Source organism: Otolemur garnettii, unplaced genomic scaffold (genome assembly GCF_000181295.1).
Source record: "Otolemur garnettii isolate 467f Iridium unplaced genomic scaffold, OtoGar3 scaffold00198, whole genome shotgun sequence".
Classification (NCBI taxonomy): domain Eukaryota; kingdom Metazoa; phylum Chordata; class Mammalia; order Primates; family Galagidae; genus Otolemur; species Otolemur garnettii.
In genome coordinates, this window is record NW_003852593.1 from 377625 (window position 1) to 389844 (window position 12220).

General features: G+C 56.8%; 2 protein-coding genes across 4 annotated transcripts in view; one reads left to right on the forward strand and one right to left on the reverse strand.

Annotated features, from left to right (window-relative positions):
• Positions 1-3057: 3057 nt before the first annotated feature.
• IDUA (iduronidase, alpha-L-) overlaps positions 3058-12220 on the forward strand; it is a 14896-nt gene continuing 5733 nt past the window's right edge. Inside the window, exons 1-2 of the mRNA XM_012812283.2 lie at positions 3058-3373; positions 3996-4133. Coding sequence (XP_012667737.1) covers positions 3198-3373; positions 3996-4133 — 314 coding nt within the window. The 5' untranslated portion in view covers positions 3058-3197. The remainder of the gene's footprint in view (positions 3374-3995; positions 4134-12220) is intronic.
• Positions 3823-10205, reverse strand: SLC26A1 (solute carrier family 26 member 1). Of its 3 annotated transcripts, none has more exons than XM_023507697.1 (3): positions 7197-10205; positions 5696-6487; positions 3823-5395 (listed from the first exon to the last, which is right to left on the reverse strand). In XM_023507697.1, the coding sequence occupies exons 1-3, from the start codon at positions 7944-7946 to the stop codon at positions 4961-4963; spliced, it is 1977 nt and encodes a 658-aa protein (XP_023363465.1). In that variant the 5' UTR covers positions 7947-10205; the 3' UTR covers positions 3823-4960. The 3 variants fall into 3 exon arrangements, with proteins under 3 accessions (XP_023363465.1, XP_023363466.1, XP_012667738.2); XM_023507698.1 differs by having other exon boundaries at positions 3823-6487; positions 7197-7921; positions 8917-9051; XM_012812284.2 differs by having other exon boundaries at positions 3823-6487.

Sequence of the window (12220 nt, forward strand, 5' to 3'; positions counted from 1 at the left end):
GTCCTAGCTACTCAGGAGGCTGAGGCAAGAGAATCACCTAAGCCAGGAGTTGGAGGTTGCTGTGAGCTGTGTGATGCTGCCACAGCACTCTACTGAGGGCAATAAAGTGAGACTATCTCAAAAAAAAAATTATAAAAGAAAAAAGTGAAAGAAAAAAAAGAATATGGAAAATAAGAAAATGGGCCAGACATGGTGGCTCACACCTGTAATCCTGTAATCCTACAAGTAAGCTAGGATGCCACCACAGCACTCCAGCCTGGGCAACTGAGTAAGACTTTGTCTCAAGAAAAAAAAAAAAAAGTAAATGAAAAAAGAAAATTAAAATGTCAATACAAAGGGCAGACATAAAAAAAAGTTTTTTACCACTGAGAGATGGAAGCCAGTTTTTTTTTTTTGAGACCGAGTCTCACTATGACTCTGTAGAGTGCTGTAGCATCACGGCTCACAGCAACCTCAAACTCTTGGACATAAGCAATTCTCTTGCCTCAGCCTCCAAAGTAGTTGGGACTACAGGCGCCTACCTCGACACCCCACTTTTTTTTTTGTTCTAGTTGTGATTATTGTTCACCAGGTCCAGGCCGGGCTTGAACCTGCCAGCCCCAGTGCATGTGGCGGGTGCTCTAACCTCTGAACTACAGGCTCGAAGCCTGGAAGCCAGGTTTTAATAGAAAATACCAGGATATTTAAGAGGAAAACTAAGAGAAGGGCAGTGACTGTGCTGGGGACAGGGGCACCAAGGGAGCTGCCTCACCACTCTGGGAAACCTCTCTCCAGTCTCTGCCCTAACATCTTTGCTCCCTTTGCAACTCTGGTGCTGCAAACAGACTTCTTCCTCCCAAGTAGCTGGGACTACTATAATAGCTGCCACAACACCAGGTTATTTTTAGAGACAGGGTCACACTCTGGCTCAGGCTGGTCTCCAACCTGTGAACTCAGGCAATCCACTGCCTTGGCCTCCAGAATGCTAGGATTACAGGCATGAGCCCTGGGCCGACCTTTTTTTTTTTTTTTTTCAGACAAATTCTCAAGCTGTCATCCTGGGTAGAGTGCCATGTTGTCATCATAGCTCATAGTAACCTCAAACTCTTGGGCTCAAGTCATCTTCTTGCCTCAGTTTTTCTATTTTTAGTAGAGACAGGGTCTCACTCTTACTCAGGCTTGTCTCCAAGTCGTAGGCTGAAGCAATCTACCTGCCTCGGGCTCCCAGAGTTGCAACCATTATAGGCATGAGCCACTGTGCCCAGCCTTTTAGAGTTTATTTTTAAGATGATTTATCCACTGCTTCAGTTGTTTTCTCTGAAGTGCTTGAACTCTGTGAAAGCCCACTGTTTCCAGAAAGAGAAATTTCTGTACTGTCATTTTTTATTTCTTGGCTTTCCCTCCCTTTCTTATAATGTTTTATTAATTTTTTCCATTAATTTTTCGTACTATATTTCTTCCTTCCTGCTGGTTTAGAATTTATATACTCTACGTCTCATTTAAATGAATAATCATGATGTTTTTAGTTCGCAATTTCCATGTAAGAAGACCTAATGTTAAACAGTATCTTAATCCTTTCCCCTCAAATAAAAAAAGACCAATCACTGTAACTTTGAGCTCACAATTTATGGGCTGTTATAGTCCAGTATTTCAGTTCCTTTTCTCATTAGATAGTTACTTTCATCATTACTTTATAGTGTTGGCTTACAGTCACATACCTATTTTGGACTACAGTTGTCTCATGGTATCTTTTGGGATTCATTCTAGGACCTTCAACGTCACCCAAATTCACAAAAGCTCTAGTCCCAAATATAAAACAACATAATATTTGCATTATTACCTACACATACCCTCGATATAGTTTAAATCAGCAGTTCTCAATCTGTGGGTCGTGAGCCCTTTTTAACAATGAAAATACACTGCAACAGTAGGAAGGCTGAGAACCACTGCTTTAAATCATCCCTAGATTACTTAGAATATCCAATGCAAATGTAGATTACATACAATGTAAATTCTATGTAAATAATTGTATTGTATTAAGATTATTTTTACTGTTGTATCATTTATTTTGTTTTGTTGGAGATGGGGCCTAGCTCTGTTGCCCAGGCTAGAGTGAAGCGGCATAATCACGGTTCACTGCAGCCTCTTCCTGGGTTCAAGTGATCCTCCTGCTTCAGCCTCCAGAGTAGTTGGGACTACAGGTGTGCACCATGCCCAGCTAATTTCTCTGTTTTCTTTTCTTTCGTTTTTTTTTTTTTTCTGCAGTTTTTTTTCGAACCCGCCATCCCTGGTATATGGGGCGGGTACCCTACTCCTTGAACCACAGGCGCCGCCCCAATTTCTGTGTTTTTTCATAGGGACGGAGTCTCACTCTTGCTCAGGCTGGTCTCCAATTTCTGAGCTCAAATGATCCTCCCACTTCAGTCTCCCAGAGTGCTGGGATTACAGGTGTGAGCCAGTGCACTAACCCATTGTTTTGTTTTTCTAAAAAAATGTTTTCAATCGGCAGTTGGTGGAATCCAGGTTCTCAGAGTCGTCGGACACGCGGACTCCCGCCGAACCTGGGGCCACGTTGGACCCCGCGCTCCCTCTGCAGGCTTCACCCAACCCACCCACCGCTCTTAGAGCTCCGCCTCCACAGGCACCTGAGCCGGAGCCCGCGCCTCCGGCACTTCAGGATCCAGCCAGCAGACTCCTGACCCGCCTCCTGTGGTCCGGCCAGCCCTGGAGCTGTTACGGGCTTGGGCCTCAACTGCTCGGAGCTTTAACGAGACAGGGTGCGCTCCATGCACATCCCACGCCAGGACCGAGCACTCCTCAGAGCGCTTTCCACAAATTTAGTCGCCCAGTCCTCCTGACCACTCTGCGGTGAGACAGCAACACTCGGCAGGGGCCGAGAAGACCGTGGAGAAGCCGTCCCACCTGGCCGCGCCCCACCCCCAGCCCGGCCCCCTTCCCCGGGGTCGCGCGGAGGTCCTACCTAGGTCCTGCCCTGCAGCGGCGATCACGTGGGAGCGCTCAGACCGTGACCCGGAGGCGGAACCAGCTGCTCCCGGAACGCAGAGGCGCGCGCCGACTGGTTGGGCCGGGCAGGTCCAGGAACTACACCAGCGGCCCTGTATCCTGGCCGCGAGACCCCTGCCACTCTGCGCCCCAGCCGTGCAATCCTCGCTTCTTGTGCTCCCAGCTTTGGGGTCGTACGACACCGCACCCCAACCATGTCATCCCCGCGGCCCCGAGCTGTCCCTGTCCCGGCTGTGCGTCCCCGCGCCGCGCTACTTGCTCTCCTAGCTGTGCTCCCGGCCGCCCTGGCTGAGGCCCCGTATCTGGTGCGGGTGGACGTGACCCGTGTGCTGCGGCCCCTGCGGCCCTTCTGGAGGAGCACGGGGTTCTGGTGAGCGCACCATGTCGCGGAACTGAGGACCGAGCGTCCCACCTACCTCTATCCCCGCGCGCGCTCTTCCCAAACTCAGGGTGCCCACTGTGCTTTTTGCTTCTGGGACCCTCCTGTGGCATCTGGGGAGACCCTTAGGCTCTCACTCACATACAGTGGGTGCTCCTGAGAGAGGACGGAGTCCTTCCCTCCTCCCTGTGCCATCCAGCCTCTATGAGGTGGAGGTGGGGTCTCCTCTCATATCCTGGGTGTTTGGGGTGTGACCTGTGATGGAGGCCTGGGACCACCCCAGGCTCAGAACACTGCTCTTGAAGGCAGCCAGGGAGTGTCAGACGCCCCTTGCAGCCTCCTCCTAGACGGCTGCAAGTTTCCTGTAGGGCAGAGCAAGGGGTGGGGCTAGAAGTCCTAGTCTTCTGTCCTGTCAGCTCCCTTCCCAGCAGAGACAGAACTTGTCCCTGATTACTGTAATTTTATTATTTACTGAGTGGGCAGGCACCAGCCTGTTATCTGGGGTTCCCCAGTAGCCCTGAGTCCTGGATTATAGGGGCCAGACATGCAGGAAGGCTGCACAACTGACCAGGGCCCAAGGCTCAGGACTTACAGCCACCTCTTCCATTCCCAGCCCTCCACTGCCACATGACCAGGCCGACCATTTCTTCAGCTGGGACCAGCAGCTCAACTTCGCATATGTAGGTGCTGTCCCTCACCATGGCATTGAGCAGGTCCGGACCCACTGGCTGCTGGACCTCGTCACAGCCAGGTGGGTGCTGTGGAGGCTGGGACTCCTGGGGGCAGCTGGCCAGAGCCTTCCTTGCAGAGATGACCAGGCCAAGTAAGGAAGCCCGACTGGCCTGTGCTGTGTCAGATGGGGCAGGGCTGGGCTGGTGCTCAGAGGACCCGGGGCTCCTTCACTTCCTATCACGGCATCCTTTTGGGGAGTGGGTGAGGGAGGATGTCCCTACTGGTTATACTCCAGGGACCCACGGGAAGTGTGGTCACATTTGCTTGACCTGTGGCACATGGCTTTGCAGGCCAGGCCCCAGTGCTGGGTTGAGGTTCTATTGGTCACACCACCTTTGGCCCCTAAGGCAGGCTGTCACTCTGAGGGTGAGGCCTGGGGGCACTTGGGTGTGGAGGGCTTAGAGAAAGAGAACTCTTCCTGTGCCTATGCTGCAGGGCAGAGGCTGGACAGGCCCTGGGATAGTGTGTTCTTCTGGCTTCATGATTTGCAGGGACCCTCATTTAAACAAGACAGTGACGCACGCAGAGTATCAGGTGGGGTGCAGAGTGTCGGGTTGGGTGCGGCACTTCTGCACTCAGGCCGAGGGATCATGTGGGTGCCTGGCATCAGGGCTGGGCCCACATTGGGGGGCAGCACTTGCCTTGAAGGTGAAGGCTCTTGATTACTGAGTGTCTGAGGTCCTCGTGTTTGGTCAGAGTGTCCCTTCCCTGTCCCCAACTAATGCTCTGGGGCCCCAGGATGGAGGTAGTGACAACTGCAGCTGGGCATTGCTCCCTCAAAGGATCTCAGTGCCGGCTGCAGACCTGTGCCACAAGCTCAGGAGAGTTGTGAGCAGGCCCTGCCTGTTAGAGGGTAGAGTCCGCAGCTGCCAGCTCCCCATGGCGGGCACGAGCAGCCAGCACGGCGCTGTGTACAGTGTGGAACAGCTGCTTCTCAGCCACGCTCCCCTCATCCTCTGTGAGGAAGCCACTTCTCCTTAGAGCATCCCTCACTGGAGGGCTGCAGCAGGCCAGGAGTAGGCTAATGCCCAGGGCCATGTAATCCTGGCGCAGACCCTGTAGTGTGGCCATGCCAGTCACGTCCAGAAACAGCAGTGGGGCACAGTCAATGACCACCGTGTGGAAGCTGGCTGCTGTGGACACCAGTGCAGCCCTGGTACTCACGGAGCCTGGGTCTTTGCTGTCGACAGGATCTCTCTCACTGGCTTCCGCCTCTGAGCCCGGTTCCTTCCCTCTGGCTGCCAAGCGCCCTGCATCCAGCCCCGTCAGGCTGTAGAGGGACTGTAGGAAGAAGTCCTTGTTGGCATAGTGGAGTGGCCCTGCAAAGCGGAACACCTGGACCCCAGGTTCAGGGATGAGGCCCTCAAATTCTGTGGTGTCCTCATAGAAGTCCGAGTCCCCGATGCGGGCAAGTAAAGCTGTGTGTGGGCGCTGCGTCCGGCCTGCCAGGCTGAGCAGTGAAAGGATCACACCAGCCAGTAGCCCAGCCTCAGTGCTGACTAGTACAGAAGTGGCTGCAGTGCCTACCCAGACCACTGCATCAGGTGGGCTTAGCCGCCATAGCTGAGGGAGCTCCCTCACCTTTCTTAGGGCCCCACGCAGGCTGACAACGATCACACAGGCTAGCACGCTGCGTTGCAGGTCCCGGAACAGTGGGGCCAGCGCCAGCAGCACTAGTAGGACCACAGCAGCACTGACCACGCTGGACAGCTGCGTACGGCAGCCAGTGGAGGTCTTTACTAGGCTCTTCGCAAGGGCAGCACTGGTGGCAAAGCAGTGGAAGAATGCAGGCAGTACGTTGCAGCAGCCCACGGCCAGCAGCTCCTGGTTGGCACGGACAGAGTAGCCATGGCTATGGGCGAACATCTCTGCCAGTGAGATTGAAAAGGCTGAGCCCACAAGGGCCAGGGCCACAGCGTCCAAGGCCACACGCTGCATAAGCTGGGGGTCTGGCACCCGCGGGGCCACAAAGCCAGTGGGGATATCACCAGCCACACTTGAGCCAAAGCGCTCATGGAGCTGCCCAAAGTGGGACACAGTAGTGGCCACCACAATGACCAGGAGCTCTGTAGGCAGTGGCACCCTCAAGCGGTGCCGGCAGCGGTCTGAGAGCTCCTTAGCAGCCAGCAGCACTGCCAGACACACGGTGCTGGTGACCACATCACACAAGTTGGCTTGGCTGGCGTTGTGCAGCAGGCTTAGCCATGTGCTGACCACCATGCCTGGCCCCTGGTGCCGAGGCATCCTCACACCCAGGAGGTGCCTGAGCTGCGAGGTCAGGATGGTCACTGAGGCCCCCATGGCAAAGCCGTCAAGCAGGGGCTGTGAGAGGTAGGTGGACACGAAGCCCAACTGGAGGATGCCCATGAAGACCTGTGGATAGAGGATGGTTAGGCCATAGGCCATCTTAGGGGCCAGGTCACCCACCACTAACACCTGGTATGGCCTGAGAATGTGGGCACAGAATGTGAGGATCCACTGCTATAGCTGCATCTTTTCCAATCAGACCCTTCCCAATGCCTCCTGTGCTCCTGCTCTGTACACTATGCACTTCAGCACTCACTGAGGCTACATGTGTGCTCTGCTGGCTGTGGGTGCTCACCTCTGACCTCATGCACAGGAACCAGTTGTATTTCAGAACTGAGGCCTCTGGCCTCTCGGTGTCAGAAAAGCCCTCTGGTTTCCTGCATGTGGCGCCAACTCCCATTGCCCTCCACGCAGACGTGGAGCTGATGGGGAACCAGGGTGGACAAGGGTTATATGGGAGACAGGCCTGGGGAGGCTGCAGGAGATAGCCTGTCCCCTGGACCCACCTGGAGCAGGAAGCTAAGGAGACCATGGGAGCCATAGTCTGGCCAAGCTGGCACTCGGCTCTCCCCCTGCACTTCCAGCCCTCAGTGCCCTACCCTGGGATGCCCTTGAATGCCTAGCTGTGCCTGTGCCCAGTTCTGCCTGACCTCTGGACCTGACCCCCAGTTCCTCCCAGACGTGCCCCTGGGAGGTCGTGTGTTCTGGGCACCTAAGAGAGGATGCCCTGAGCAGCCAAATGGCCCATCTTTGCCCATATGCAGGGGTCCCTCACCTGGTAAACCCCAGCCACCAGTGTGAGGGCGGTGGCGATGCGGATGGCGTAGCAGTCCCGCCCACAGTCAGGTGGCCGGAGGACTAGGGTGGTAGCTGAGTCATTGAGGATACTGCCGTTGGCTCTAGGCCCCAGGCTGTCCTGGGAGGGGTCGAAGCCAGCCAGTTGGAGTTCTCGGTCAACCACCTGCCCCACCATTAGGCAGAGCAGACTGAAGATGCCGACAGAGACATGGTGTGAAGTGCCCATGAGAAAGTAGATGATGTTGGCGAAGAAGGACGTGTAGAGGCTATAGATGGGCTGCAGCCCAGCCAGCAGGGAGTAGGCAATGGCCTGTGGCACCAGGATGATGCCAATGACCAGCCCTGACATGACATCACCTGCCAGATACTCCCGTGGGCGGTACTGGCGCAGCCAGCGCGTGGCAGGGATCAGGTCCTGCAGCAGTGCCTGGGCTCGGGGCAGGCTACATGTGCACCTCTGTAGCAGCCTGGCCTTCAGCGTCCTGCGCAGACCCTGGGGCACTGGCGGCTGCCTTCGAACCAGCACCAACCCCCTGCTGTGCTGCAGAGGCTCAGGGATCACATCCATTCTGTAGCAGGGGAGCGTGTAGGGTCCTGGGTTGCCTGCTCTCAGGGGCTGGGTGCTGTGCCCCTCCCAGCAGTGTGAGCCCAGACCCTGGCCCTGCGTGTGGGACGTCAGGTCCAGCTTACTCCAGGGTTCAGCTGTGGGGTAAGAAGTGATTGCCATGATGGGCTACATGCAGGGGCTGCTGAGGCCAGTGGTGCTAGGGGTGGCCCAGCAGAGCTCCTGCCACTCACCCCCTGGAGGAAGGAGCCTGCCCAGCGGTTCACATGTGTGCCGCAGGACAGGCTGTCAGAGACCCAGGCATGAGCCCTTGCTGCTCCCTGTCTGCCTCCTTGGCCTGGTGAAGGGCTTCACTTGTCCCCTCGTGCCCACTCTAGAGCCCCTCCCCTCTTGACACCTCAGCTGGCCCCTTCATCACCTCTGCACCGTGGGCCACATACTGGCTATATGGAAGGGGGTCTCGTGTGCCCGCCAAGCCTTTGGATGCTGGGACTCCAAGTCTGCCTGGGGAGTGACCCCAGAGCCAGCTGGGAGGGAGGTGGAGTGATAGGGGTGTGTCCCTTGCCCAAAAAGTATGTAGGGTCCTCCCTTAGGTGCTTGCCCAAGACCTTGACCAGTCTGTACAGCACTGTTCCCAGGCCAACCTCCCAGAGGGAGTCTAGCCCTCTGCAAACAGCCACCCCAGGCCAGCAGAGCTGGAAGGGCCATCCTTACATTTCCTTTGCACTAGTGGGCCAGGGAGGTGGTGCTTAGAGGCCAGGCTGATCATGGCTCAGGTCCACTCTGCCCTGTTCACAGCCTCCAGAGCACTCCCTGCACAGCAGGGTTTAGTCAGTGCTCTTTCTCCCTTAGAGCCCAGGACATGGGGCCTGGGGACTCCCTGGGTAGTGGGAATGGTGCTGCCCCATAGGGAACATGATGAGAGCTCTGTTTTCTTCCAAAGCCACCACCACATAGGGTCCCTAGGGTCCAGTTGTGCAGCAGAAAGACTACCTGTGAGCTGCCTTAAGCCTGAGGGTCCCTTAGGAAGCCATAGGGTCTAGGGGTCCTGACCAGTTGTCCTTGGCTTCTGCTTCTGCCCAGTGAGCTGCCTCTGCGGTCAAGTCATCCGGGGCCCAGATTTGGCTCTTACCTGAGAAGCCCCTCACAGGCTCAGAAGGCTGTGGGATGCTGAGGGTGGCCTGTCCCCTGAAGCCCCTGGCTACTGTGAGCAGGTGGGAGAGCAAGGGTGGTGAGTCTGGTACTGACCTGTAGGCAGTGCTGAATGTCTTGGGATCATGCAGTTAAATTATTTACTCCAAAGACTGCTGAGTCATGGCTTTCCCCCAGACGTGTTTCCTGAGCAGCTAACCTGGGAGTTGCACAGTAATCAGGTTCACAAATCATTACAGCTGTGAGGGGCTCCAGGCACAGCCACTCCTCCCAATAGGGAGTGTGGGGACCAGCACTTGGCTGTGTAGGGCTTGTAGGTATTGGGGATCCAGTGGAGTCAGAGGCTGTGCACTGAGTACAGTCCACTGTCTGGGGTAGCTCCCCCATATTCCCAGTCCCGTGTCCTATGTCTGTGTGGAAAGTGGGCACACAGCTGCTAGCATGTGTTCACACGCTTCTTGGGCACATGCGTGTGGGATGTGTATGGCCCAGAGCACAGGGCTTCCTGGCACCCAGACACCACCACCATCCTAGGTGCCCTTCCTGCTGGTGTGCAGTGCTCTGGCTGGCCAGGCTCTCACCTCTCCCCTCCACCCTGCAGCAGCTTCCTAGGGCTGGCATGAGGATAAGTGACCTCCTGAGTTAAACCTGAGGCTCCCCCAGGAGAAACGAGGAGTGAGCTCCTGCTGCTAGAACCACTGTGCAGAGCCTCAGGGCCCTGTCTTTAAAGTGAGTGATGGAGCCCCCCATCACTGGGTGCTCAAGGGTGACAGGCTCCTCCCCAGGGGCTGCAGTCAGAGCACTCCCATCCTGGGGGCAGGCCCAGGAGGCTGTGAAATCCCTTTGGCTGAGCCAGCCTAGGCCTGCTGTCTCAGGCCTGGCAACAGCATAGTTGCCCACAGGTCCTGAAAGGGGGATTCTACCCACAGCCAAGTCTCTTGCAGAGCCAGATGTGTCCTTAGGACTGCATTCTCCCCTACAGGGGACACTAGTGTCAATAAGACAGAGCCCTTTGCAGCCTGCTGGCAAGCCTTGTCTGGTTCCTGCAGCCATGGGCCTGGCCAGGGAAGACCCCACTGCAGGTTGGTTCCACTTGGAGGTGAAATGGATTGTTAGTGTGGTTGGGGGGTGGCAGGAAAGTGGACAGGACCTCCCACCTGAGATGGGTTTTCCAGGCCTGATTCCTCTTAGAAGGCTGCCCTGGCCCAGGGATCTCTCTGTCACCCTACATATGAACCCCTTCCCCACTCCAGTTTGCTACACGGCCAGCATCCCAGCCCAGCTCTCAAGGAGGTGGTGGAAGTCCACCATGGGTACTCCCACTGGTCTCCCTGAAGGGGGGGTGGCTGGGTACACTGACAGGGTGCCTGGTGCAGGATGGGGTGGCAGGTGAGGAAATAACAATTGAGATCAGGCCTATAGGACCCTGGGGCTTGGTCCTCTCTCTCTCTCTCTCTTTTTTTTTTTTTGAGACAGAGTTTCACTTATTACCCTCGGTAGAGTGCGGTGAAGTCGCAGCTCACAGCAACCTCCAACTCCTTGGGCTTAGGCGATTCTCTTGCCTCAGCCTCCCAAGTAGCTGGGACTACAGACGCCCACCACAACGCCCGGCTATTTTTTGTTGTTGTTGTTGCAGTTAGGCCGGAGCTGAGTTTGAACTCATCATCCTCGGTATATGGGACCAGCGCCCTACTCACTAAGCCACAGGTGCCGCTCAGCCCCCTCTTCTTGACACATCCCTCTGCCTCAATTGCTACCCTGCGCACTGAGGCCTAGGCTGGTGCCTGATGCACCAGCTGTCCAAGGTCGTCTGGGTGCCCTGCTAGTAGGAAAGGGCCGCCCACTGGGCCTCGCAGGAGCTACTGTGCAGTTTTTCACTGGCCGCCCGAGGGGGCAGGGATAGGGCCGCCTGCCCTTCCGTTGGACCTCCTGTCAATTCTGGCACCAAGTTCCTTAATTTTGTTCTTAAATCAACCTTTTTAAGTAGCACGTTTGTTTGAAAAGGAAACGCGGAATCCGTACCCCACCATGGCAAGAGGCCAGGACCGCAGGAATTTGGGCCCAGACCTGGCTTGCTTCGCAGTGATCTGCCCACGTGCGTCATGCTGGGGTCCAGGGAGAAGACTGAAGCCCCGACCCCAATGCCCGGGCCGCGCTCCGCACGTTCCCGTCGCCCCCGTGCCCCTAACCCCTGGGACCGTGCAGTCCACTCTGGGCTGGTCACCGGCCTGCGTGGGCCCCATGCACGCGCGCGTTGTCCCGGTCGCTGAGTACGCCCGGCCACGCCCCGCGCACTCACCGGCTGGCGCTGGCTCTGCCTGACAGCGCAGGCGCTCAGACTCTGATTGGGGAGCGGAGAACGCTCCGGGTGTCCGGCGCTGGGTCTGGCAAGATGGCTGGTCCCGGCGGCCTCCGAATCCCGGCCGGGCGATGGTTTCGTCTGCGTTTCTAGCCCAGGCCGCACCACAGGGAGTGTGGGGTAGGCTGCGCGTTTGGTCTTGCTAGCTCAGCTCCCTCTCCAGTTTGGATCTCTTAAATCCCCGTCCCAACAAGGCCGAGGCGGAGGGAAACGGAGCGCGGGCCGTGGGGCGCCAGGACTTCTCCGGGTTTCTTGGCCTGGGGTCGTCCCTGTCCTGGTCCCCCGGCATCCTAGCTGCGAGGCTGGCCAGGCCCTCTGACGCCCACGCTGCTGACAGGCTGGGGACATCTCTGATGCTGGGGCTCCCCCCGCTGGTAGCCCGGCCGGCCGGGACACTGAGCACCGGGAGGCGGACAATGCTGTGTACCTTGGGAATGTGCGGAGATACCCTGGGGCCTTGCCAGCACTTTAACTTTTCACGGTGGCTGCCCCACCCCCACCTGTAGGACTTTGGAACCCATCTGCTGGGTATTTAATTTTTACCCGAGTGCTTGCTAAGTTTTATTTTTTAGCTACTGGATTGACCTTTAGTTGGGAGGAGAGGTGACAGGGATGGGATGGGGTGGAAAGCGTTCCGCTGTACACCTGCCAGTCGCCTGGTCGCCCCACCCTAGAACCCGGTGAGCAAGCAGTGGGCGCAGCAAGAGGGGCTGGGGTGGCACCTGTAGCTATGGAGGCTGGGCTCTGCCTTGACCTGTGCAAACGGCCTGTGCTGTGTTAGGAAGCAATGCTGGGCTGGCCTGGCTGTGGCATGAAATTGCTGTGACCGGCTCTGCGCCTATAGCTCAACCGGCTAAGGCGCCAGCCACGTACACCTAAGGTGGTGGGTTCGAATCCCCAGCCCGGACCCGCCAAACAACAATGA

Coding starts and splice junctions, on each gene's coding strand:
- SLC26A1 (XM_012812284.2), bottom strand. CDS start 7,946: ATGGCAATCACTTCTTACCCCACAGCTGAACCCTGGAGTAAGCTGGAC. Junction 6,488..7,196: donor TGGTGGCTGGGGTTTACCAG/GTGAGGGACCCC, acceptor CTCTATCCACAG/GTCTTCATGGGCATCCTCCA.